At 48.0% G+C, this 24,950-nt stretch overlaps 13 protein-coding genes across 13 annotated transcripts; 6 read left to right on the top strand and 7 right to left on the bottom strand.

Moving 5' to 3' along the window:
- The first annotated feature begins 38 nt into the window (after positions 1 to 38).
- Positions 39 to 578, top strand: E1B28_011261 (uncharacterized protein). Its single transcript, XM_043156279.1, has 3 exons — positions 39 to 114; positions 179 to 320; positions 391 to 578. Exons 1-3 carry the CDS (start codon positions 70 to 72, stop codon positions 435 to 437), a joined length of 234 nt encoding a protein of 77 aa, XP_043006064.1. The 5' UTR covers positions 39 to 69; the 3' UTR covers positions 438 to 578.
- Positions 579 to 2,187, bottom strand: E1B28_011260 (uncharacterized protein). Its single transcript, XM_043156278.1, has 6 exons — positions 1,572 to 2,187; positions 1,145 to 1,512; positions 1,010 to 1,092; positions 914 to 946; positions 804 to 863; positions 579 to 750 (listed from the first exon to the last, which is right to left on the bottom strand). The coding sequence occupies exons 1-6, from the start codon at positions 2,129 to 2,131 to the stop codon at positions 688 to 690; spliced, it is 1,167 nt and encodes a 388-aa protein (XP_043006063.1). The 5' UTR covers positions 2,132 to 2,187; the 3' UTR covers positions 579 to 687.
- Positions 2,188 to 3,013: 826 nt separating this feature from the next.
- On the bottom strand, positions 3,014 to 4,680 carry E1B28_011259 (uncharacterized protein; the record flags this gene model as incomplete). The annotated part of the gene is made up of 4 exons (XM_043156277.1): positions 3,014 to 3,104; positions 3,156 to 3,883; positions 3,941 to 4,326; positions 4,380 to 4,680. 4 exons carry the CDS (start codon positions 4,678 to 4,680, stop codon positions 3,014 to 3,016), a joined length of 1,506 nt encoding a protein of 501 aa, XP_043006062.1.
- Positions 4,681 to 4,916: 236 nt separating this feature from the next.
- Positions 4,917 to 8,613, bottom strand: E1B28_011258 (uncharacterized protein; the record flags this gene model as incomplete). Its single annotated transcript, XM_043156276.1, has 15 exons — positions 4,917 to 5,296; positions 5,351 to 5,499; positions 5,558 to 5,655; positions 5,720 to 5,859; positions 5,917 to 6,168; positions 6,235 to 6,306; positions 6,357 to 6,462; positions 6,517 to 6,774; positions 6,831 to 6,892; positions 6,948 to 7,062; positions 7,115 to 7,503; positions 7,554 to 7,746; positions 7,798 to 7,981; positions 8,032 to 8,078; positions 8,143 to 8,613. The coding sequence occupies 15 exons, from the start codon at positions 8,611 to 8,613 to the stop codon at positions 4,917 to 4,919; spliced, it is 2,916 nt and encodes a 971-aa protein (XP_043006061.1).
- A 321-nt stretch (positions 8,614 to 8,934) lies between these two features.
- On the bottom strand, positions 8,935 to 11,126 carry E1B28_011257 (uncharacterized protein; the record flags this gene model as incomplete). Its single annotated transcript, XM_043156275.1, has 2 exons — positions 8,935 to 10,609; positions 10,669 to 11,126. 2 exons carry the CDS (start codon positions 11,124 to 11,126, stop codon positions 8,935 to 8,937), a joined length of 2,133 nt encoding a protein of 710 aa, XP_043006060.1.
- Positions 11,127 to 11,956: 830 nt separating this feature from the next.
- E1B28_011256 (uncharacterized protein) lies at positions 11,957 to 12,902 on the bottom strand (the record flags this gene model as incomplete). The annotated part of the gene is made up of 5 exons (XM_043156274.1): positions 11,957 to 11,965; positions 12,021 to 12,149; positions 12,202 to 12,285; positions 12,357 to 12,643; positions 12,698 to 12,902. 5 exons carry the CDS (start codon positions 12,900 to 12,902, stop codon positions 11,957 to 11,959), a joined length of 714 nt encoding a protein of 237 aa, XP_043006059.1.
- A 113-nt stretch (positions 12,903 to 13,015) lies between these two features.
- On the top strand, positions 13,016 to 14,518 carry E1B28_011255 (uncharacterized protein). Its single transcript, XM_043156273.1, has 7 exons — positions 13,016 to 13,407; positions 13,467 to 13,534; positions 13,600 to 13,668; positions 13,724 to 13,974; positions 14,031 to 14,139; positions 14,207 to 14,240; positions 14,297 to 14,518. The coding sequence occupies exons 1-7, from the start codon at positions 13,292 to 13,294 to the stop codon at positions 14,397 to 14,399; spliced, it is 750 nt and encodes a 249-aa protein (XP_043006058.1). The 5' UTR covers positions 13,016 to 13,291; the 3' UTR covers positions 14,400 to 14,518.
- A 12-nt stretch (positions 14,519 to 14,530) lies between these two features.
- E1B28_011254 (uncharacterized protein) lies at positions 14,531 to 16,268 on the bottom strand (the record flags this gene model as incomplete). Its single annotated transcript, XM_043156272.1, has 8 exons — positions 14,531 to 14,574; positions 14,636 to 14,763; positions 14,824 to 14,888; positions 14,957 to 15,500; positions 15,550 to 15,719; positions 15,778 to 15,912; positions 15,969 to 16,033; positions 16,091 to 16,268. 8 exons carry the CDS (start codon positions 16,266 to 16,268, stop codon positions 14,531 to 14,533), a joined length of 1,329 nt encoding a protein of 442 aa, XP_043006057.1.
- A 667-nt stretch (positions 16,269 to 16,935) lies between these two features.
- On the bottom strand, positions 16,936 to 18,413 carry E1B28_011253 (uncharacterized protein; the record flags this gene model as incomplete). The annotated part of the gene is made up of 5 exons (XM_043156271.1): positions 16,936 to 17,178; positions 17,228 to 17,601; positions 17,658 to 17,732; positions 17,786 to 17,858; positions 17,910 to 18,413. 5 exons carry the CDS (start codon positions 18,411 to 18,413, stop codon positions 16,936 to 16,938), a joined length of 1,269 nt encoding a protein of 422 aa, XP_043006056.1.
- Positions 18,414 to 18,531: 118 nt separating this feature from the next.
- On the top strand, positions 18,532 to 20,565 carry E1B28_011252 (uncharacterized protein). The gene is made up of 12 exons (XM_043156270.1): positions 18,532 to 18,722; positions 18,780 to 18,794; positions 18,850 to 18,862; positions 18,922 to 19,054; positions 19,112 to 19,187; positions 19,241 to 19,337; positions 19,389 to 19,421; positions 19,482 to 19,530; positions 19,586 to 19,614; positions 19,670 to 19,882; positions 19,933 to 20,123; positions 20,241 to 20,565. The coding sequence occupies exons 1-12, from the start codon at positions 18,598 to 18,600 to the stop codon at positions 20,395 to 20,397; spliced, it is 1,131 nt and encodes a 376-aa protein (XP_043006055.1). The 5' UTR covers positions 18,532 to 18,597; the 3' UTR covers positions 20,398 to 20,565.
- A 1,746-nt stretch (positions 20,566 to 22,311) lies between these two features.
- E1B28_011251 (uncharacterized protein) lies at positions 22,312 to 23,190 on the top strand (the record flags this gene model as incomplete). The annotated part of the gene is made up of 6 exons (XM_043156269.1): positions 22,312 to 22,394; positions 22,471 to 22,523; positions 22,575 to 22,588; positions 22,639 to 22,813; positions 22,863 to 22,992; positions 23,046 to 23,190. 6 exons carry the CDS (start codon positions 22,312 to 22,314, stop codon positions 23,188 to 23,190), a joined length of 600 nt encoding a protein of 199 aa, XP_043006054.1.
- Positions 23,191 to 23,899: 709 nt separating this feature from the next.
- E1B28_011250 (uncharacterized protein) lies at positions 23,900 to 24,152 on the top strand (the record flags this gene model as incomplete). The annotated part of the gene is made up of 2 exons (XM_043156268.1): positions 23,900 to 24,006; positions 24,068 to 24,152. 2 exons carry the CDS (start codon positions 23,900 to 23,902, stop codon positions 24,150 to 24,152), a joined length of 192 nt encoding a protein of 63 aa, XP_043006053.1.
- Positions 24,153 to 24,210: 58 nt separating this feature from the next.
- On the top strand, positions 24,211 to 24,873 carry E1B28_011249 (uncharacterized protein; the record flags this gene model as incomplete). The annotated part of the gene is made up of 4 exons (XM_043156267.1): positions 24,211 to 24,349; positions 24,410 to 24,487; positions 24,553 to 24,700; positions 24,753 to 24,873. 4 exons carry the CDS (start codon positions 24,211 to 24,213, stop codon positions 24,871 to 24,873), a joined length of 486 nt encoding a protein of 161 aa, XP_043006052.1.
- Positions 24,874 to 24,950: the final 77 nt, after the last annotated feature.

Genomic DNA, 24,950 nt, shown 5'->3' with positions numbered 1-24,950 from the left:
GACCTCGGCAAACGTCGGTGCGTGAGGCCGAACGTACCCTTCGACTGCTCTCCTTATTACTTGCTAGCTATGGCTTCCCTCTTTTCACCTTTCCGAAGGTCTTATAACTTCATGGTAAGTAATATCCAAATCTGTTTACATGCACCCCCCCAAAACTAGAATGGAATTTCTTCCACAGTTCCGAATGGCACATGAAAAGCCTGCAATATTCTACTCTTGCGTTGTTGGCGCTATAGGCCCAGTTCTCGTGGCGGTTGTACCTCCGATACGTGAAAGCTTTGGATACCTTCCCGCAGAGATGCCACCTACCACTTATCCTCGTGCGTGACTACCCTCTTTTCCCTGGATGTACAAGGATTATGCTGAAATTCTCTTTGGGTCCCGTCACAGTACCCAAACTCCCGAGACGGCCAGTTACAGGATATGACGATGAATAAAAAGTGTACAACTTGAAGAACATTTATCAAAACGATTGGTGGCTTATTTAGAGGCACGCCGAGACGCGAGGTGCTGCAGGACAACGTTCCAGTTCTCAAGGCGACCGACCCCCTACGCGTGTATCCTGCTTATCAAATTATATTGGAATACAGTATAGTTGAGTTGGGAATCGACAGTGTCTGAGAGGAGCTTTTTGTGAACAGAAGCTAATCGTGGGCTTATATACACCGACTATGCGACGCTTGGTCTTTACACCTCTGATGGTTTACCTTGAACCATATCCCACAACTCTGGGCCATCCCTGATGAGAGCCTACGCCAGGAAAGGTCACTTGAAGGATAAAAGTCGAACACAGCCGAACTCACAATTACAACTTCGACCGCGATAAGCGCGATAATAACCAGCTCCATTCGATGGGTCGAAGACTGTTGGGAAAAATTAGTCAATGCTAGCAGGTCGTCGAGACATTACTGACCTCCGTGAGGAGTTGTCGTAATACCGATTGGACCTAATTTCAAAAAAAAAAAGGTTTCACTGACCCACTCAATCTCCTAAACTTCATTGAACATACCTCAGCAGCATATGTTATCTTGTCATTGACAGAGTCAGTCCGATGATTGACCTCCAGCGCATCACTCATTGCCTTGAAATGACCTAGAAGCCAATCAGCTAATATTTCCAAGACGCGAAATGAGAACATGCTTACGTTCCAATTCCGGCTCCTCCCAATAGAAATCCGGGACATCGCTGAAATTCTCCTTGTTCAGGTTCAGACCTTGCCTGAATTTCATCAACTGGCCGAGTTTCATGATGAGCTGTTTACGACCCATGCCTGGCTTGCTCGTTTCCTCCAGTGAATGCGGAAGCGATGCCATGGAAGAAAGGTAGTCGTTCAACGACACTTCCAAAGCTGATAGTGCCGTGGATCGAGAGAGTGCCTGTGAAAACGCGTATCGAGCCAGTAGTGTTTCCTGAGGTAGAGCCGTGGGTGGTAGTTGGGTAGGAAGTATATCCTCAGAGCTAGGAGAAGATGTCTTTCCGAGGATGATCAAATCTCCCTGTAAACGAGTTTCTCTGAAAACCGTTCGTCAGCCAATGGGTAATGAACATGGAGGACAACGGCGCCACTCAACTGAGAAGGATCTGTCACAAACTCCAGTTCTTCGGTCTCTGGAACCTTCAATGGCGCGACTTGGAACTCGGGAACGCGTCCTAAAACTTGGCTCCCAAATTTTTTGGCGTCTTCTTCTTCTAGACCCCAGCACACAAAGCTTCCATTCCCGAAAACAAAAACTTCACCCTTCTTCTTCTTTCCGTCTGGTCCCCACGCTGGCACCCACCATGATTCATGGAGAATGCGAGAATGTTCTGGAGGGTTTGGAAGTCCTCTAAGGCGCGATAGAAGGTACCGTTGAGATGTTGTAAGCGTGAAAACAGTTTGGATTTCGCCTCGCGTAGGTGTCGGGTTCGATCGTATAGGTAAAGATGCAGAGGCTGTACGCCTCAGGTTTGTTTTTGCCTTGGGTTTAGCCCTCAATGAGTCGGGATCCGCATCAACGTCCTTTCTTGACGTTGAACAGGCTGAGGTCGTTCGAAAGTAACGGGAAGATAGAATACGTTGGGCATGGTAGATAGAGCAGGTGTATCGTTCCAGAGTGGTGAGACCTCGAAGGAGGGATTTAGAGTACTGCATCTGGGACGGAGCTTCACACTCTCACTTCGCACTGGTACTACGTAAGTAGAAGTTCAAGATGGCTTGCTGGTGCCGAGCGACACCTAAGCGGGTTCTGCATTGTTCTCACCGTCCCCAACAACCCAGTAAGAGCACTGGTACCAGAAGATGGCGTCGAGCGACCAAGACCACCGTTCTCGAGTTTATCGTATTCAAAGCACATCTGTACGAGTACATGCTGCCGCCGCCACTTACATAGGCAAACGACATCGTTCTCATTGTCCCCAACAACACACTCCAAGACTGAAAAACATATTCGCCGCCTTAAAAACTTGTATTTCCTCTCGTAACCTGGATGTAATACAGCGTAGAAGACGACTTTCGAAATGGCCTGGGTTATTTAATTTGTCAACACGAGAATATCCAAGAGGTCGTCATGTAGGGGTTCAGACAACATCACTGCCATGCGCTATTAAGAGGCGTCCCTCTAACATTTGCGCAGCCGCAGTGTCACTTTGTCAAGCATCCCTCTTCGGCAACCGTTCGTCAGTCCTGCGATAACAGGTAAGTGAACTGTGACGAAATCTGGAAAGAGGCGGGGCATACCTCGCAACTGCGCCAATGGCGCAGATCGATTGCTACAAATCCGCAGTCGTAACGCCCTGAAGAAAGATGAGACAAAGGCACTTGAGAGGAAAGAATGAAAAGGAAACACACACGACAATGCATCAATCTCTCAAACCGTGAGTAAAACTCACGGGGGTCATCATGATGGATATCCATACTATCGACCAGAGAAATATCGACCTCAAGTCAGCCTTTTTATACCTCGTCGAACTTTAGGGCAGGTTATTTACAGCGGAAGCATCTATATACGGAAGGTCTTACACACGGTGGCAAGCATCATTCTAGCCACCCAGCTCTCACCATTTCATCCGCTAAACCCTCCCAGTGTCTCCTTCGTGCCTTTCTTCCAGCAAGTTCAGTGGCGAATCTTTTACCTAGATCAGTAGGCAAATAACTAGAACATCTCATAATAACACACCGTAAACACTCATCCAACCTCCATTTCCCCTTATCGTTGTGACTCGACGTCTTCTCGACAACCGCGGTCGACGTTGGGGCATAAGGAGCTCCAGGAAGCATTCGTCTACTAAGCGCATAAATCATCCCCGCAACAAACGCATCCTGAGCTCCCACTTCATCCACAACACCATCATCAACATCCTGTTCAGGAACTTCTGTCGTTTGCGAGTCCGTTTCATCTTCGAACGATGCTCCCGAATCCCGATATCCACTACGGTCAGTGTGACTCATAGGTCCCGGAGACCTCGACCTCGACCGCGCTCTTGATTTTGCCGGCGCAGAGAGAGAATTTTCATTCCCATAGGCACATTCCCTAGCTGAATAAGTCGCCAAGGATGGTGTCCGACTCCGTCCGTTAGCCCAAAAATCACTTCCCGACCTCACCGAAGTAATCTCGTCCATGTGTCCTGAACCAGTTTTGTTTTTGTTTTTGTTTTTCTTCTCCTTCAAATGACCTTCTGATGCTGTTCTGCGTTCGGCAACCCAGCCCGAGCTCTGGAAATATTCCTGAGTAGGTAACGAGAGGACCGCAGCACCCTCTGATCCCCAATGGGCAACTAACAGAGCGTGTGGTGGTGCTATCGATGTCAAGGAAAGAAGGAATGCACGAGGGGTAGTCGCATAGTGGGGTGAATTGGCTTGGGCGTAATGCTTGTTCACGAAGATTACATCTGCGTGCGGAATGAGCTATGGGAGGTATATCAGCTTGGTCAGTTCGATTGAAGTGAAACAGAGAAATCACACCGCTTCAACGCCCTGTCTTCCTTTACGACCGACATCCACGCTAAAGACACAGTGGCTTCTCCATCGTCGCTCGCGAGCTAGTCCATTAAGGCCAGTGATATTGCTGAGAGTAGTCTTTACAGACCGTCCTTCGAAGTGTAGCCAGTCAAAGGGTGCAGGGCTACTGCGAATATATCCAGGGGTAAAAGGGGCTACATTAAAACTCGGTCGAGGGGTAGATATAGATGTAGATAATGGGGTATTTGGCACGGTTGGCGAAGGTGATGGGGGAGGTACCGAAGGATAATTTTCAGGAGCAAGCAACGGGCCCAGAAGGGAAATAAACTCGTCGTGAGTGATGTCCGGAAGGGGGTTGTGATTGATGACAGTTCGCGTGTCGTTCTCGCCTTTCAAAGTAAGTTTAGAGAACGACAACGCGACAAATATTCTCATAACTCACTGGCGTGTAATACCCATGCGCTTGGTACACCCAGGTTCCGCCATACTTTGCAAAATCGCGTGATGACGCCCTCCTTCTCGAGTTGACGGATCAACGCTTGTCCCTCGTCATTGCCGCCCAGAGAGGCCACTAGTGCGGTATCCACACACGGGAATTGGGCGAGAAGAGAAAGGACCATGCTTGCTGAGCCACCACGACTCTTCTCGACGGCATGGGCCCGAATGACTGTTGAAGGTGCTGGGTGACATGGCACAGACAGAGTATGAGTTAGGAAAAGGGTTCCCGAAGCGATTATCTGCATTTGTTTTGAAAAATTCGTGATGTTTTGAGTATCTTGAGACCCTTTCCTGAGCCTTGCCATTTTTCAGCGAGGGTTTATGAGATGTGGGGGTCGGTGGTTAGCGGGGGAGACAAGGGGCAAACATACCGTTATTTGTAGTATTCCGGGGGTATTATGATATTTGCGAGCAAGAAACAAAATACACATTGTGGTACACGAGCAAAAGAATACATATCCCTTAAATACGAAAGCAATCTCTACATATCCCACTCATCCCACATCCCAGCCGGCCTAGAATTATCCACCGGTGTAGCAGTGTAAGCTCCAATTTCTCTCGTTTCCTTCAGTTCCACAACCTTTTCCATCACACCATTCTCATCGCTCCTGTCTCCTCTCATCGCAACAAGGATAAAATCACTGATATCAACCCTTGGACTTGAATACATTAGTCGGATATCCTGTCCTTCAATTACTTGAACAAGTCTCCCACTAAACACATGCCGTATTTCGATGAACTGATACGAGAACAGAAGGATGTAACCACCATGGGGTGCACATGAGAACGCTGTATTCTCCCATTTGATGAAGCCAGATTGTCGACAAGGTACACCATGTTTGGTGATGTAAAACCCGATGGCTGGGTATAACCATTAAATCTGTATTATAAGAAAGACCCTCATCTGGAACTCACTATCGTAGATCGCCAACAATTCATCCTTGTTGCTTCTGACAAGACCAAGTGCTTTAGCATCCGACAGACGCTCTTTAAGCTTGGCCATGGGCGGGTTATCCGATACCTCAGAGAAATCTGGCACGATGGCTATCCGAGACTTGGACAGGCTGAGTAAAGAGAAAAATGTAAACCACAGAACCCAACTGGTTATGGAACAGTACGCACTCTGTGGGGTCAACTACCACAATTCCATCTCGCGAACAGATACCAATAGTCCTCGTCAAAGGCGTTATGTCGTAGGCATCTTTAGGCACATAACCAGGCTGTACCCAGGTTTATACGAGGCAGACATGAGAAAGGCATTGAAATTCAGAAATTAAAGCTTACCTGACCAAAAGGCCGGAACGATTTAGGCCCAGAAATTTCGTGCCGTTTCTTCCGGCTCGGTTCAACTTCAGAAATATCAACAGCCTCCAAGACATGAAGGTTCAAACTAGACTGTAGAAACTTCTTCGATGCATATATCACTACAAGAAACGGATGAGAATAAGTCCATAAGCTTTCACAAGGACTGAGAAACGGACCGAGAACACGTTGTCGAATATGTAAGTATTTGAAGAACAGGACATTGAAATCGGCTGGAGCGACTCGTTCTCGAGAGGTAGACACAGACTTTGGATCAGCACGTCCGAGCGCTACCTGGGCTAGGAGTTCGAGAGAGTAGGATATCAGCGACGTGTCTTCATATACGACTAGCCTGTTGAAGGTCTTTGCTCCCGTCGTTTGCAGCGCAGCTAGCGACGTTGCGTTATGATGGTCCAGGGCTTTCCGGTAGTCTATAAATCCAAGTTTCAATGAATAAGGATATGAACTCGAAGGAAAAAGCCGTAAAAAGTGCATACTTTCGTCACCCCGAATAGAAACATAGATACCTGACGGACAAGCAACAGCTAGGAATTCGCGACCACCCACGACTGGTACGAAATTAAATAGATGGAACTTTTCTGTAGACGTATTGACTCACCAAATGGTACCGCGGTGATGATTCTCCCGGTGACGTTTCCAGCATCTCCCCTGGTAGCTGGCGCTGAACGGAAAAACCTCTGTGTTAAGGGCTGGGGGACGAAAAACTGGATGACACAAATGAGTGACCGGCAACAAACTCAGCAAGGTATCGAACTCACCATGTTACCCTCCTGTCTGGCATGATGTACCGCGAGTGCATCGACGAATGCATTATACCACTTCTTCCTTATAGCCTCACTTGAAACATAGAGGGTATATCGCCGTCCTAGCGTGTTTGCGGAATGATAGATGGTGAAAGGGTATACGTTCACATTTTGATATAATAGGCCAGACAGTGTGCCACCACTCCTATGTTCTTTGCGCGTTTCGGGTGCCGAGTCGAAGGGCCCAAGTTTAAGATAGGAAAGAGAGAGGGGCTTGACGCACGTAAGTCGAAGTCGACTAGCACCAATAACACTCATATTGAACGTACTCGGGACATGAGCCTTCGTTTCACTGCACCATTAGGCCGTGTTTCCTCTCGAGTGATTAGGACTAAAAGGGAGTTAGCTTTGCTCGCGATCAGATCCAGTGGTCTCGATGGTATTACAATAGTTATCCAGCAATGCACAGAATTGCTCCTGCCAACCATGCCCAGAGCGACTCCGTCTTGATGCAGGACCTGAATAGATAAGCGTCCGGTTATTGTCGTATAGATCCATATCCTACCAAACGGGTGAAAAAGATGAAAAAGAGAGAAATAACTCGGTAACCTACGATGATCTCGCCCTTCTGGAAGTCCAGGCTCTCACACAGAGACCAAAACTTGACTTTACTCTCCGCCGCCTCTATGCCTGGCTGAGTACTTTTAATGGTATCACTGAGGATATTGAGTATGATCGGAAGGGTTTCCTTATCGGGATGCTCATTGTCGGTGAGCTTGAGAGTCTGTTCTAGGAGAAGATTGAGACGAGGAAGGCGGGTAACAGGTCGAGATAGAAATGTTATGAGATCGCGTTTCCGTATACGTGGATCACTGGCAGCGGATTGGATAAAGGCCTGATAGTTTGCGTTAGTTTTTAGCTCTCGTCTATGGTGAGACTCGGAAAGAGGATAGTGCTTGATGTAAACCTCATAAGCAGACCGGAAGTCGCTCTTCAATGTAGCTATCCTGGCTTTAACTAGGGGCAAGTGATGATCGAATGAACCGGCTCACCATCGAGAACGATGTCAGCGACACTCTGTATGAGTGGATGCTGGTCTCGTTGCCGGGCAAAAAGTGCACCGAGCATGCGCTGATGGTTGGAGAGAATTTGGTCAAAGTTTCCAAACACTTCACTGATGAACCCAGACAATTTTGCGGGCGCAATTATGGGAGGAGATGCTTTTTTCAATGGGATAATGAATACCTTTAAAAGTCTATTAGACAGAATCTGGCCGAATAGCTGAATGATGCTCACATTATGGACAGCCTCCAGATCCGCCACATATTCCTTTTCCGACTTCAGTGTTTCAAAAATAACTGATTGACGCTGAACTTCAGACTTCCCCAACGCATCGACGGCTTCCGGAGGAACAAGTCGATGCCAGTCCTGATCCGCTTCAGCGAGTTCTCCTGACTGGAATTTTCGAACACCGTCAATGCTATAGCTGGTGTTAATATCGCATCAGTATTTAGAAAGTCGATGACATACGAGAGATTCGATAGTTCACTAGTCATACTGTCTTCGTCACCATAAGACTGTACATGAAGTTAAAAGGTGAGATGATCGGCTCATAATGTGGTTCAAAAAGTGTTCACGAACCTCATTTGAGGCAGCATAGTCGTCACTTTCCTCGTTTCGGTAAGAAGAAGCCAACGAAATCATGGAGGGAGTCTGATGCAATCTTTCAACTTGCACGTCGCTCCGACTCGGCCTATGACCAAATCGTTCTAGAGCAGGTTGAACTGCTCTTTGCGAAACAGATCTGCAGATTTGAGGTTCTGGAAAGGCCATGGGTGTAACAATTCCAGGTGCTGCGGCCATGTTGGAAGTACGACTCAGATTAACCATGGACTGAGTCCGTTGTCTAGCATTTTGTTCGTCCCAGGGATTTCTTGATGGAACGTGGCCGTCTACGTCCTCGCGATAAGGTGGTGGAGTTACTTCGAAAGCCCAGGGTGAATACAATCGGGAAGATGGGCTGGGATTGATGGGTTGGCGCGCTCCAGGAGGTAACTGGGATGCGGGTATTGATATCTGAGGTCGTGAACGAGAGTGAGAGTCATAGTGCATTGGTCGTGGTGGTTGTAGGAGAACAAAGGTCCTAGAGTTCTCTGCACTTAATCAGCGCCTCCGCAGCTGATTCCGTTTCCTCGCTGTATGTTTGAACTGCCTCAGACTGTGGATTTTACAAGTTCACTCATCACAACGCTGAAGCTTATCGGCTCAACCGTACTCTCAGATGGATTGAAGGAAAATGCAGGATACCATTCCTCTGATGTCATTACATACGGAGGTCAATAGTTTTAAAGAAACCGAGTAATATTAATAATGATGGAATCGCCATATGAAGGACAGAATGTGAGAAAAGGACCATTGAAAGTACATTTGCTACTACGCATAAGCAGATTTGGAAGGTTCTGAAGAAGAAGAAGAAGATAAATGCCGCGCCGCCGTTGCGTTCGAATTTCTGACTGAAATCGGTTGACCAGGAGGAACAAGTGCAAGATGCGGCCCAGGATAACTCTCCCAGGACAGCAGCGCACTCTGAGCTGCAGTGGTGGGGCAAACAACTCCCCAGTAGGGTTTTAATCCACCATAGTATTCCTCCACCTGCTTCGTCCCCGACAGCCCGCGAACGACGAAAAGGAACACGATCCAACAAACGATGAAAATGGCAGCAAGAACGAGAGGAAGGAAACTGACAGCGTAAGGACTGCGATAGCACGTCGCATCCTTCCCGTCAATGTCAGTGACGAGGACGGGTTCAACTTGTTTCGCGACAAAACCATTGTATGTCACGGAGTTGAGCACCAACGAGGCCCCGTAGGTGCCACCCCACTTCGTAACCGTTGCTGGTGACATCGAGAAGTTTTGACCATTCAGAACGGTCACATAACTAAACTCGTTGGCCAGTAGAAGATCACCCAGGTCCATGACCGTCGTTCCTATTTGGGAAATTGCGTCTCCGGGACTGCCAGGTCCCCGCATGGGGGTCCTCATGTATTGTGCGGCCTGATGAATATAATGGGAAGTGTTCCCGTTTGGGTTGTCGCTGAGAGTGTAGCGTAGGATGGGTTGCATGAGGTTATAAATGGTATCATTTCCGCTGGGGACGATGTCGACGTAGTCGGCTCGAAGCTGGTGTAAATCACTCGGAAGGCGAGTTACATTGAGCGTGACCTGACCGCTCTGGTCCTTGTTAACAGTACCAGATACCATATTGATCTGAGTAGTGGAGGCACAAACCATCTTGGTAGCTAGGAGTAGATAATCTCCATTGTTTGGTTCCGATCCACTGAGCAAAAGAAGACTGCACATGGGGGTACGTTTGTCGGTGTCGGATATCATGTAGTCGGAACTCCCAAGCCCAAGTCGGTCTTTCAAACGTTGTGTGCAGTTGCCCAGTATTTCGTTTCCTCGCGTCGGGCCATCGACAGCACCAATGTCGGGGAGATAAAAACTATTGATCATAGGAATATCTGTGAAGGTGGTTGAGCTACCATTGATGCCCGTCCTGATCCCGTTAACGAGGTCGGATTTGAAGAGAGGGGAATAATAGTTGTGGATCTCGTCAGCCGTCTGGGTGAGGACATCGCGAAGTCCTTCGGGACCTGAATAATTCCGCTTATCAGTCCGTTCATCGAGATAATCGATCCCACCACCAGAGGCACTGGGATCATGGCTGGAGTAAACCCCCAGCGTCATGCAACCGACTTCTATCTCCATAGCCATGTTTTTAGGGAGTGTGGCTGAACGACCGGGACCAAGTTCAGGCACACCAAAAACGGTTCTGACACCGATGCTATTTGGCTCGGAGACCATGCCATTGTTGATTGTGGGGGAGTCGATGAGTTTGGGTCCGGGAAAGACGCGATAGGTATTAAGGTCAAAAGTGGCGGATTTGGTATAATTCATATGTCTGAGTTGACGGGGTAGAAGCATGTCGGAATCAGTATTGTTGATACCAGCGAAGCCGGATGTGTCCGTCAGAGTGAAATTATGCCACGACGTGCAGGTCTGCAAGGTAATATTGTCCCCCCGATAGTCGGCTTTAGCTGCATCGCAGCTGTATGCAGATAAGCGATTAGAGAAGGTTCTAGCATGAACAATGAATGATTGACTTACCGATACATCTTGACAGTACTTGGGTCAGCACCTGCGACTAAGGAGGTGTTCACGGCCGCTAGCGCTGAATTGTCGTCATTAACAGACCGAGGACGATCGTAATAACTTCCGGCAGAGACTTTACAGGCATAAAATCCCAGAAAACCGAGGTCACTGATGGAGACGAATATGGAATAGACACTAAGAAGTATCAGCGAGATGACCAAGCGTTTGGAAGTGACTGGGTCTCCATTGCGACTTCGAAGAGAGTTGAATATCCACTTTGCAGTAGACTTGTTCGCGGTGTTTCTCCCCACAACCCGATTGAGGACGTCGTGAGTTTTGAGGGATGCAATCTGTGGCGCGGAAGCGAGCACAATGTAACCTATCAAGAAGAGGCCACCATAGGAAAGGATTTGGATGATAGCACGGAGAATGAACGTGATTTGACCGACGGTGAGTCCTGTAATGACAATCATTAGGACTTGGACGTTGTAAGGTAGAAAGGGGGTGAAAAAAAGGAAAAGGAGTGGTGAAGTTGGCCAGATGCAGGGTTATTTATGTATGTAACAGAACAGCCAAGCATGAAGTACAGAAAGCGCCACAATCCTGCATGATCGTTGCAAAAATGAGAACAATTACATATATCTACCTTGACAGCTGTCAGTGTGATATATAGCGTCCCGGCGGCTGAGAAAATCGGTGGCAACCTGCAGGATCTGTAGACACGAATCAGTACGTAGTTCTGAACTGGAGCAGGATACGTACACTTGAACTCGGTCATGGAAAAGCCGTTATCCTCGAAGGTGAAGCCTGCTGGATACACCGGGTCTTGTTCTTGTTGCAAAATCAACATTTGCGCACCCACTGTAAGTACTGATGGGCGCGCACCTGGGGTCGTGCGGAGCCGAATAACCGGCTATTCAGGAAAGCCGAAAAAAACGGATAGCGAACTTGGCAACCAGTCCCTCTGTGAGCGATAGAGGTAGAGGCGCAAAACGGAGTTTAAATTTGGCTGCGACTTCACCCGTTCCCCATAAGGCGGAAAAGGCCTAGAACTTAGCAGTCTCACAAGAGATTCATTTATTTCCAGTTGCTCAATTTTCTGCATCTCTTTACCGAGTTTGAATTGACTGTAGGTAGAAGGTGGTAGTGTGGTGGGTTACTGTGACTCATGGACGAGGTAAGGCTTCAAACGATACAACCCGTGTATTATTGAGAGAGTAGTGGAAATGAGTTTCGAGTGTGAAAGTGGCGTTGACGGGTGGACTGACTTGTGCCGACAAATGTCTTGGGTGCCTAAAGGCAACTAGTAAATCTGCAATCAAGATTACTTGTGAAATCTTATGGATATCAATGATTTGAAAACCTACTTCATCAAACGGTCGCGTGTCATTAAAACAGCTTTCCCAAACTTCATTCACGACCTTTTCGGCCATTGCTTCGCTAGGACACGCGGGATTTGCAGAAACAGATGTAATCGCCCGACGTCGAACACAAGCCTAGTAGGTTGCGTCAATAAGAGAGGCGACTGAGTAACGCGGACTTTAAAACCTGATGTTGCTTCGTAAATGAGACGATACCACGCCTCAGTTCACGGGTATACCGACAATCGCCACTCAAATTGTTTGCCCGGATCTGTCAGCGTTCAGAGCACGTATTCGGATTAGAGACCATATCCAGATCAAATAGGAACAATTCAAGTGTACCTCACTGCAAGCATGGTGCCGAAGGTTACTCCAATCGACCTTGAACTTGCATTGGTCATAAAGATGCGTGAGTTCATGCGCGATAGTGTGTTCCATATGTTTTTTGTTGAAGAAATGTCCAGCACAGAGTTTTACAGCACCAGGTTCGGGTATGAAGCTTCCAGCATGAGCCACGACACCGCCTCCAGCGACAGGCTTCACTTCACAAGCTCCGCAGAAGATGTTATTTTCTGGAACCTGGCAGCCGGACAATCTGAGATGCTTCAACATGAACACGACAATTGGACCTAGGCAAACGATGTTGTCGGTCGCTCAGATCTATGCCTGTATTGGAGACATACTAGAGTCCATTAAATCTTTCTTCATCTTTTCACAACGTTGTAGATTCAGCTGCTGAAGCGCGTCCAACCTTTCTTCTTCTGTGACACCCAATCCCGTGATCAGCATTGCCTGTTTCCTCCATCTCTCGAACGCTGTTGTTTCCGAGGCCTGAGAAGAGGTTGACGACAAAGACGAGCCTGATGAAGCGTCAGAAGCAGAAGGCATAAGCGACACGGGTAGCTGACGCTCATGATCGCATCACGCGGGTGTGGGAACTATTGAGCGCTTCAGATTTTATTGAGGTTTTTTTCTGTCATCTGTTTATTTAATTTTTAATTGGACGCAAGGTAGAGTCAAACTTTGACTTTTCACCCAGTGGTCAGTTTTTCCGGACGAGTTTCTCACGTGCACCGGAAACGGAACCGCCCCGTCGAGAATGGATCGTGTGATTGGCCTCTCCTCCTTCTGCTCGTCTTCATGAGCTAGGGGCAATCCTAAAAAAACTCCCCCATGATACAATTCGAGTCTTCTTGACGGGCCGCTCCAGTAGAGCTATTAAATAAAGGTCGACTTGGGCATGACTTCGGACTTACTTCCCTCAATCTTCTTTCACAATGTTACTGCACCTCTTGTTGACTCTACTGCCGATTTTCAGCTCCACCATGAGCTCGATTCAGGCGGATGCCCCAAGCTCCTTTGTTCTGATTGGTGATAGCACAACCGCCGTTGAGTCTGTAGCGGCCTACCTTTCTCGTCGTATTTTTTATCCTCAGACTCACTTTCATCAAGCGGCGGTTGGGGAGATGGATTCTGTGGCACTCCTGCAATTGCATCTGTGCTGAAAACGGGAACACCATGTGAGGCGTTTGAAGTGATGCATGCACCTCGTTGACAGTTCGTCTCTTATGTTTCTCAACTTCAGGTAACAATACCGCTCGCAGCGGGGCGACCACAGGAAGTTTCGTCGCCGATGGTTCTTGGAACATTTCAAGTGAGCTCTTGAAACTTGATCCAAAGTGCTACTCAACTTTCTTCTATCACCCTAGTTGACGCGATTAAGCGCGAGACGGCGAAAGGCCGTAAAACCTATGTTACCCTTCAGTTCGGACACAATGATCAAAAAATTGCGCCTCCGGAGTCAATGGGAGCCAACCTGACGGTGATGGTGCAAGAAGTAAGGGGTCTGGGTGCGGTGCCCATACTTGTTACCAGCTTGACGCGGAGGAACTTTCACAGCGATGGAAGTATTGACGACATACTTGGACCATGGGCCGATGAGACCATTCTCATTTCACAGGTATTACTTCCTTACAGAGAGGTAGTGGTTAAGACGCTCATAAAAGGCGGGAACAGCAACAAAGAACTCATCTATTGGATCTCCACGCAGTAAGCATCAAATACTGTGAAGCCATCGGTCCAGAGGCTTCTCACCGTCTCAACTTATCACCAAGCGATAACACCCGTATGTTTGAATTAGTTGCTGGGCGATCCCCTTCAGTCTTGACATCCATCTTTCCCCCTCCCTGTAGACTTGAATATTGATGGTGCCATTGTATTCGCGAGGTAAGGCTCAGTACTTCAGAGTCGGATATATTTATTCTCATCTATCAACCTCGTAGAATGGTGGCAGACCTAATGAATTCCAGTTTTCGTGGCATTCTACCCATCGTTCCAGACCCCGAGCTCTCGCGGAACATAAGCCTAGGCCTCCCATCTTTTTGAGAGAAGCAATCTGTGATATGTACTACAAATTCTGTTGCCCTGGCATATGCGATAGATATATTATAACAGATCCTACATTGTTGCAATTCTGAACCCAATGAATAAAATACAAAGACAACAGCAACCGTCCACTACGCCTTCACGAAAGCAGCTAACCCTGACAAGTTGGCGGAACCTGCGGCAATTCCCAGTTCAAAACCCTCTATCGGAATCATGAAAGAGAATCTAGCACGTACTGATAGTGAGTTGCGCCGCCTTGGCTGCTTCAGCGAGGTCTTGCCGTTGTATCTTGGAGGGTTTGGCCGTTTTATCGAGCGCAAGGACATCGATTGCTTTGGCTTTACTTGACATAACATACAAGAAACTAGAATGTTCATCAACCATTGAAGTTCTGTTGAGAAATGCTCCGAGAATGGAAACTCACTCTTTACCCTTAACCGTGGCAACGGCATTATCGATGGTTCCGCTGTCACTGCCCAAATCCGTTTCCTTTAAAGAAAAAAAAATAACTATTGTATAAGTCTCCCTTCGACCACAGTAGAACAAGTTATACCCACCGACACAACAGATCCTTTCAGGTCATCCCCGACTTTCACTTCCGTGACTAGTCCAGTCACGAAATCACTGAGCAAGAAGTTTTCAGTTGTCGGGCTACGAACTATCCATCCAACAGCCTGTTGCTTGTCGATGGCAGTAGCAACGGATTTATTGGCGCCTTGTTCAACTTGACTCAAGTCAAAAACGTCCAATCCAACGGCGGGATCGGCGACGGCAATGATCGTAGTCTTGTTGGGAACGATGGCCATACCGAAGGGAGCGAGGCCTTTCTCTGGAGGGGCCACGACCTTGAAATCCTTGGAGAGCGACCCGTCGTCGGCCACTTCGAAGATCGCGAGTGCTCCAACGGTACCTCTCCCGTTGGTGGCATTCCCGCCAGGAATCCCCTTGATCGACGTAATCAATTGTTTGTCGTCTTCGGAGAAGATAAGTTGACTAGCGCTTCCAGGCGCCCCAGTGGCAGGGGTAGTTTGATTTAGGCCCAAAGCTCGGTTCGTGCCGGACAAGGGTGTGAGTCCGTTTTCTTTGTCTACCTTGAAGCAACTAAGAACCGTCGGTCAGGCAGGGATGAGAAAGAGAGATAGAGCTATACCTAACTCCGTTGACTTCGCCTCCGTTCAACGCGCAGAGTTTGTCTCCCTTGGAGTTGAAGGCGACCGATACGGGGAATTCTCCGCCGCTACCGACGGTCGATCCAACTCTAGTGAGAACAGCAGGGTCCTGCTCGTCGATGCTGAAAAGTGACAGGGTATTCGATCCTGACTGTAATTTCGATCCTCAATCTTCATTCACCTCGAAAAAAAAGAAAGAAATAACCTACATTGACCGTCGCAAGCATCTTTGATGCAGCGCTAACTTGAACGCTCCCCGCAGAGAATAAGGGGCCAGGATTGTTTTTGTTACCATCGTTTCCGTGGACACCAGCACCACCGGTGGAAATGGCTTGCCGAAGACCCTGGTAGTCGAATAACTGAATAATTATTTCCAGGGTCTAGCACAAATCGACCTTACCAATTTACCGTCATCGCCGATATCGGCAGACACGACAAAGTTCCCGTCGTTCTCGTTGGTGATGACTTGGTGAAAGATCGTATAAGTATTTCCGGGAGAGTTATGGATATGGAATGACCCACAGTAGAGTGCACCAGCCTTGTTGCCGCCCAACACCTTTTTATCGTCGTTCTGGGTGTTATTGTTCATCATCACAACTTTACCAGCCTCAACGACTTCCTTTCGGCGCACGATCGGAAAAGCAGAAGCAGAGGAGGCGAAGAAGAATGCTCCGAAAGCAAAGGTAGTGAAAACTTTCATCTTCGTTGACCCACAGGGCAAAGGAAAGAAAACAAATCTGAAAATGTGAAAGGAAAGAAGGAAGAGCGCAGCTCTGACAAGAAACGAAAGTCGGGGAGGAAAAGCTTCTTGGGGTTTTCGATGAGGGGTCAGCCATTTAACGACGACGAATAACCCAGTGCAACGGTAGCAGGAACCGAGCCTCTCATTGCCATTATGTCGGGTTGTAACCACATAAGCGCTTGGGTATGATTTAGTGGTGAAAGGCCTGTATGGAAATTGTAGATCTACTCTTAATGTGCAGTCATCGACGTTTATGTTCTTTGAACAGAAAATGTCAAGCATTCCTTTGCACTGCCCGGATTGGTGATGGGCGGGAAGAAGTGATTTTTCGAGTATAGAGCCACAAGACATTGGTCCGCAAACTGTCGCCATGTCAAAACGGATCAACGGGAGAATTTGAGAGCAGCTTACCATATTGCAATTCCGGAAAGATAACCTATTTTCCGGTAAAAGGTGGCGCCTGTACGCAGTACAAGTCAAATGCGGGGCGCTCAAGGCGTCGATCAACAAGTATCTGCACAAGCGAATTTGTAGTTGAATGCAAAACTGAAGAAAGTGTGTTCAATCACGAGTGAGATTATCAATTTACCATGGCAATTTCATCTCTGTTGGGATTTCGTGTTCTTTACTGATCGTCCTCAGTGGCTTCTGTAGTAAACACTAAACAAACCCCATCATCACCTGCACTGACCACAACAGTGCCACCCAATCCCAGAGAGGCGCCTAGTATGGGTGCATTGTGTCCTTTGTGTGTCCTCAGTAGTTTTCCTGTCCGGGCGTCCCATGTGCGAAGAGTCTTATCGGCAGAACCCGATACTAGTAAATGACTCTTGGGGTTTGGGACAGACAGTAAGGTTGTCACCGCGTCCTGTAACTCATTAGGGAAGTAGGAATGAAGTAGTCATGCGATGGCTCACTTCATGTTCTAGAGTAGTGCGCAAACGCATGGTGCTGAGATCCCACAGACATACTTTCCCGTCAGTAGCACCGGTAGCTGCAATTTCCGACCCGTTTCCTGTGATGTCAACAAAGGCCACCGTTTCGATGCTCTCCCCCTCAGTATGTCCACCTAGGGTCGCAACAATGTCCCCTTTTGAGAGACTTATCACTCTGGCACTACCCGCAGCACCACCCACTACAACCAAAGTCGAGGACGGATTAACACCTATTGAGGTGATTCCATCGAGGTTGAACCGTGCATCTTCAGGTGTGAGTTTGAACACAGGTGTCGGAGAGCGTGGATCCCATAAAATGAGCGTCCCGTCTGCACATGCAGAGACGATCCGTTTTCCTATATCGCGGAGCACAGTCAACGCCTTGGTAGGTACAAATTCATCGTCGCCATACCATCTGGTGTGAAGTCGCCGCATTGGACGGAGCCGGTATGTCCAGCGAAAACTTGCATTGTCTTTCCTGAAGGTACTGATTCTTATCGTCAGAAACGAGAGTCGTTCACAAGACGGTGACTTCTTCACATTGCCAGAGCCATAGCGTCGAGTCATTAGAACCGGCAATGAGCACGCTTCCTTTTGGATGCCATCTCAAGAACTGCAAAATCGAATTAGCTCACCAGTGTGGGCTTCCGAACCATAAACGCACCATCACTTCATCGGGGCCTTGTAGTTCCGTTAAAAATTCCCAGGTTCGATAATCCTCCTTCCCGACTCTCCTCCACAGTCGTATTTTGCCATCCATACCGCCGGTCGACAGCATTTCGCCGTCATAACTCCATGCAATACATGACAGACTATCAGTATGTCCAGTCAACTTAATGAGAACTTCTCCGTCCGTTATGTCCCAGACGTAGCCAAGATCATCTTCACCCCCAGATGCTGCCAATGGTTCTGTGGGATGTACGGCGACGGTGAAGACCGACGCTCTGTGATTGGTGAAAGCCTGAACTGAATTGTCTTCCTCTAGAGACGAGGGTCCCGCCTGCAATTCCCCAAGAGTGTCTTGTTCTTCGTCATCTTCGTCCATAGGATGATCTCCATCGAGAGGCACCTCCGCCAAAACGTCTTCTTGATCTATGAATTCTTCATCTAGAGTTTCGTCTTGTCCGTACTCGCGATCGTGATCGTGATGCCCTTCAGAGTCGTCCATCCTCAAACCGGGGAGCAAGAGAAGTAGGTTGCTTTCTATTGCGGAAAAAAATTGGCTGAGTCACGGTAAAGCCCACACAAGTTCCCATGATCAGATAAGATAAAGATTTGAACCTCCACGTCACGACCTCCATGATGATGTGCACAGGCTTTACTACATTTCATCAATCTCTTCCTTCACCACCATGAGACTTCTCTCTTTCATCGTCGCTACGCTCATAGCGGGTGCATACACCTCCAATGTTATAGATCTCACTTCAGATAACTGGGACCAAGTAGTTGGTCAAGGCAAACCCGGTCTCATTGAATTGTAAGTTCACTTGTGTCATTGAGGGTTTGGACCTTTTTTTCTAACGCGCTTCGGTAGCTTTGCTCCCTGGTGGTAAGCTTTCATTGATTACAGATAGTCATTTTACCAAATTGTCACGAATCCTTAGTGGGCATTGTAAAGTACGTTCGTACCGCAGCATACTTCCAAAAACCTATCCTAACCTGTGAATTATTATTAGAATCTTGCTCCCATATACGAACAGCTAGCGGATGCTTTTACACATGCCAAAGACAAGGTTTACATTGCTAAAGTTGATGCCGACGGGGATGGCAAGGATTTGGCAAAGAAGTACGGTGTTACCGGCTACCCAAGTGAGTATTTCCGTTGTGAACGCTATTGTCGCCCTGACTTGAGACGTGTGATATCAGCATTAAAATGGTTTGACGCTGACGGCAAGGACGAGCCATATGAGGATGGTCGTGATATTGAAGCTCTCGCAGGCTTGTGAGTGATGAGCTCATGGTTGGATCACTTCTCTTGACTGTGGGATTCAATAGCGTAACGAAGAAGTCAAATGTCAAGTCCAACATTAAACCTCCATCCCCGCCTGACTATCATATTCTCGATATTCACTCTTTCGACGATGTGGCTTTGGTTTGTGGTAATCACGTACTCTGATGCTTCTTGCCTCATCTTCCATTACAGGATGAGTCCAAGAATGTTTTGGTTTCTTTCACTGTATGAGATACTCACCACGGTATCAAACGGCGGAATACTTACCAATTCACAATCGTATAGGCTCCGTGGTGCGGTCATTGTAAGGCCATGAAGCCCACTTACGAGAAAGGTCTGTGGATCAGTCGTACCGAAGCTTCGCATACTTACCGCAGCTTCCCGTATAGTTGGAACAACATTCAAGCCCGAAAGCGATGTACGCTGGTGTCTAACTTGCAAATACTTTCCCCCCTTGCTGACATAGGGTTCAGTGCATCGTGGCCAACTTGGACGCTGACGACAAGAAGAACACTGGGATTGCCCAGCGGTACGGAGTTACTGGATTCCCAACGATCAAATTCTTCCCCAAGGGCAGCAAAGAGCCTATCGCGTACGAAGGTGGACGGACTGAGGCCGACTTTGTCCAGTTCCTGAACGAAAAGTGTGGTACGCACCGTGCTGTCGGAGGCGGACTTAATGATGAGGTGATGTGGTTCCAAGTAACTGATGATGAAGTCTGACATTGCGTCAACAGGCCGGCCGCGTTTCAGAATTTGACGCCCTTGCTTCCAAATTCTTCGTTGCCACTGCTGATGCGAGGGACTCGTTGTACAAGGAAGCTCTCGCACTTTCCGGGACAATTGGCGTCGCTTCCAAGCATTATTTGCGTGTCATGGAAAAGGTTGTCAATTCTAGCGAGAAGTATCTCGAAAAGGAATCCAAGCGGTATGTCTCTCGATTGTTGTTGGCGCCTAGAATCCTGTTTTTGACGACTTCTCCCGTTCACACTCGGTTCTTGACACTCATTCGACCTTCCGTTCATGTCTTGGCTGTATGATGTAGATTGGAAAGTATACTCCAGAAACGTAACATGGCACCCGCAAAACTCGACGAGATCAAGATCAAAGCGAACATTCTTCGTTCTTTCGCTGAGCAGAAGAAGGAGGAAGCAGAAGGGAAAGCGGAGGAAACGATTCGCAAGGCGACCGCAGAACTGTAAGGAAGCTGGACATGTATTTATCCATTCGATATCACATGTGGCACACCGGACCAACACGTTTGTGTCGCATTCCCACAAAAAGTTAACAAGGTCCGAAATATCGACATATCTTTGCAATTCTTTTGTAATTAAAGTTGTGGATCACTCGGTTGCTAACTTCTTTGACGCTTTTTGACGTGGCTTCGAGTTCTCTCGATGATGAATCAAGTCGACGACTTGTATCCAAATTCCAAAACGTGCAAGCGGTTACGATTGTGGGCGTGGCCTCGTGTATGAGAAATGGTACTCGTGATATCCGACCGAGGATTTTTATTGGACAATCTCCGAGAAAAAAATCTGTCGGAGTATAGCCACGTTATCATCAGCACCTTGCTTTGTTTTGACGATTGCTACAGGACACAGACGCTTCGATGTCATATATAAGTCGTTGGATGACCTGCCCTGCCCCTCGTTGCTACTTCCCCTCCGGACAAATCTGAACCTCGTCCTTTAGCTCGATAGAAACATGCAAACAATTCCTTCAGGTCTAGGATCGGAGGACGAAGAAATCTTTATTCCTCCTCCTCTCGATTCATACGCGGATCTGGACGAAACGCCCGACCCCAGTCCTACGGAGACTACATCGAGTTCGACAACTTTCCGATCTTCCACACCTCGTGCACGAACTCCTACGCCTGCAAGTTATCCCATGGTAACTACGTATGCCTCCGGACCCACTAGTGGGCGAAGCCCGATTTACAGGCAATGGCCTCTTCGTTTAAATCACTATCGACAATCAAAAAAACAATGGCGAGCTGTATCGAAGAGTCACCACGAGAAGCCGACAACCTCCTTACCCAAGAAAATAACGCTTGTGACATGGAACGTCGACTTTGCCTCACATTTCCCCAAAGAGCGAATGCAGGGTGCACTCGACGAGCTCCGAGATGGCATCCTCGACGTTGTCGAAACGAGTGGGACGCTCGAACCCTGCGTCGTCCTTTTGCAGGAGGTCCATAGTATCATGCTGGAAATAATATCTTGTTCCCCTTGGGTGCAGCAAAATTTCTATGTGACGCCATTGGACAACCTACGGTGGCCACACCCTCATGTTTATGGAAATGTTACGCTAGTGCAACGATCGTTACAGATTGAAAAAGCTTTCTTGCTCGAGTATCGACTATCGGAAGGCGCACGGTCGGCGGTCATGATCGACGTCAAGATGCGGTCTGGGAGGGTTGTGCGGATTGTCAATACGCATTTGGAATCGTTGCCGAAGAATGCAGGAGCACGGAAAGAACAGCTTGCGATGTGTGCGAGGTTTTGCAAGGCGAAAGAGGTTGATGGGGGGATTATTGGTGGGGATTTGAATGCGATAGATTGGGACTCTGAGGCGCAGGTTGAAGAATTAGGGATGGAGGATGCGTTTCAGCCTAGTCGATTCGACCGCCTGGGTCGACTCGACCGGGGTGAAGAGGGGTTTACATGGGGTTACCAGTGCAATGCTGAGTCTGACAGAAGGCTGCCGAAAGGACGACTAGACAAGGTTTTGTATACACCAGGAGGAGGGTTGTACGTTGAGAAACCGAAAGTGGTGGGGAAGGGTATCCGGGTTGAAGGAGGGGGGTATATCAGTGATCATTTCGCGCTGGCAGCACGCATTGTGGTGAAATGAGCGGAACGTTGCGGAGAACGTTGCGTACTGCCCAAGGAGAATGCTTTGCAATCTTATGGACATTGGACATTCTATTTAGCAGGCATTGATGCATTGATGGCTGATAAGTAGAATAAAAAAATAGGCTCCATGTGATCGTACATTATTTGTCGCACAAACAAAACAAAGAGCCGAGCGATAAAAGGTGACGCCGGTCGTTCCCACATCATCATTGTCCCCACCCTCTTTCCTCTCGACCATCACCTTCCAACACAACGACAATGAAGTTCGCTATCTCTCTTTTCTCCGTCCTCTCCATCGTTGTTACTGGTGCTCTTGGCCAGGGGGTAACCATGAACACTCCGTAAGCTTGCTTTTCTCTTCCTCGGTGTCCGTAGTGACGTTACCATTTTTTCAACTCGTGTGTTTTTCTTCAACAGCACCAACTTGGTCACTTGTCAGCCTGTGCAACTTACTTGGATGGGAGGTACTGGTAAGTGCTGAACCGTTCCCTTGCGTATTCTCTGCTCATTACAATTTTCAGCACCTTATTTCGTTGTATGTTCTGTCTCCGCACTCCGCAGCATCATCATGACAAATTTCTGCAGAGCATTCAAGATGGTAACAACCCTTCTGGCGCTGCTCTCCAGCAGTTTCCGCCGCAAAACGGTACCGCAGTAACTTGGACAGTCAACATCCCACCCAATACAAGGCTTGTCCTCCTACTTCGTGACAGCAACGGTCAGACAAGTCTGACCGCCCCCATAACCGTTCAACCTGGATGTGAGTCGTTTACCATCTCGTTTTTCGTGTGCTCATTCCCTTTCTTCAGCATCGACCGACTGCGTTGGCAAGGCTGCGTCTGTATCCGGCGGTGGAACGAACACCGGCGGAACCGGCCAACCTACCAACACCAACACCCAGGCTACCACCGGCGCTGGTACTGCTACCAACACGCAAACGTAAGATTGACTCCGATGAAGTGTTGACCTTTTCATTAATCTACCTTGTTCAGTGGTGGAAACACCGGCACTACCGCCACTAAAACTGGAACCGGGACAAGTGGTGCAGCCACGAACAGCTCCAATGCAGCCTCCTCAAATGTTGAGTTCGGTGCCGCTGGTATTGTTGGCGCTGCTCTTGTCGCTCTCCTTGCTTAGTGGTAAAAGACACTGTGGATTGCATGTTTCTGTTATCTTTTGATTACTATCACGAACTATCATCCCACCTAGCATTGACCTACCAGAGTCATAGTCCTTCTTTTTTCTTGTTTGTGGTTTTGACCGAGTAGTTTCTCTTCACTGTTAATGTCAGGTAACTTACTCATACGCCTTGTGGGTGGTTGGACCACTCCAGTTCGTCATATCAAGATAGATATACCCAATCTCTTTTACATAAGGTTTCATCTATCCAGAGTGATGCGTGACGTGTCAAAATGTTGCATTCATTTCCGAATTGCTCTTCGTTTCGGAGGATATTTGGTTTCCTGATACGTATGGACAGCGCTTGCCTTCCGATAATAGAAACTGTCAACTTGGTTAATCTGGAACCACTATGCATGCGGTAAATCCTTGGTTCTAACATTGTTCCAGTCGAGCAACGTTATTCAAAGTCTCCTCAAATGCGCTATCCGGAACCGTTCTAGGAGTCTTTTTACTTTTTCGAACGGCAACCGAGTGCGATATACGCTGACGACATGGACGAAACTACACCGAACAATAACGGATACTTGCCTTCGATAGGGTTACGACCAGCAGTCTGGTAATGCACTGAGTTGGATGTATAAAGGCCTGCAAGTTTTGCCTCGTCATAGAATCAAACAGGCCAGACTTTCCTATCCAACAGAAGAGATCCGCTTCACACTTCACCATGAAATACGCCGCCTTCGGATCATTCCTAGCAGCTCTTCTGTCTTCGGGTGTGTATGGGGCACCACAGGCACAGCAGCCGTCGTCGGCGGTCACGATGAATACACCGTGCGTGGCTTGTCTCTCTTTTTTTACTACGCTTTTTCAATGTGTTGTTTGTTTGCGATAGAACTAACCTCATAACATGCGAGCCTGTCATGCTTACCTGGTCGGGAGGAACTGGTGTGTGGTTGGCTCGCAGCGCCATTCGCTGATCTAAATCTTCGAAACGTTTGCTCTCTTAGCTCCGTATTTCCTCGTAAGTCATTTGGCATGTTTGGAAGCTTACCCGATATTTATACATCTCGTCGACAGAGCCTGCAGGATGGAAACAACTTCAATGGCCCCTCTCTCCAGCATTTCGACCAACAGACAGGGACCTCTATGTCGTGGACTGTCAATGTACCAGCTGGTTCGTTTCCGTCCTCTGTCGATTGAAGTATTAGTACAAACTGCCTTCGTTATAACTCAGGACAGAGCGTTGCCTTCCTTCTCCGAGATACCAGCGGTCAAACAAGCTTGTCTGCGCCCGTCGCAGTCCAGGGAGGCAGTACGTAGTTGCCCTCGATCTTCTTTGTTCGTTGTGACCCCCGCCAACCACTGTATTACTTCCAGCTCAAGATAGTTGCGTTAACAAGAGTATCTCCTTCGCTCCTTCATCCTCCGGTCAAGCTTCAGCAACTGGCGGTGCTACCCCGCCGAATACCGCAGCTGCTGGTGCCACTCCGGTCACTGCTCCGACGCAGAGTCGGTCCTCTGGCAGGTAAGCGCTTGTCCGTTAAATTTGGCGTTGGTGATCTAAATTCATACCGTAGCTCACCATCAAAAAGTACTACTGCTGCCTCAAGTTCATCCAACGCTGCTGCTCCGAAATTGGCGGTTTCCGGAGTTGTAATCCCCGCTTTGGCTGCGTTGTTTGGATATATCATGGCTTGAAGGGATGCATTTGAGTGGCGCGTTCAACTATATGGCATGCATCACACATACACATATACTTTCACGCTCTTTTACTT

The sequence above is a fragment of the Marasmius oreades genome, chromosome 7 (genome assembly GCF_018924745.1).
Source record: "Marasmius oreades isolate 03SP1 chromosome 7, whole genome shotgun sequence".
NCBI lineage: Eukaryota > Fungi > Basidiomycota > Agaricomycetes > Agaricales > Marasmiaceae > Marasmius > Marasmius oreades.
Note: the sequence above shows the minus strand (reverse complement) of the source record. Positions and strands in the feature narration are given on the sequence as shown.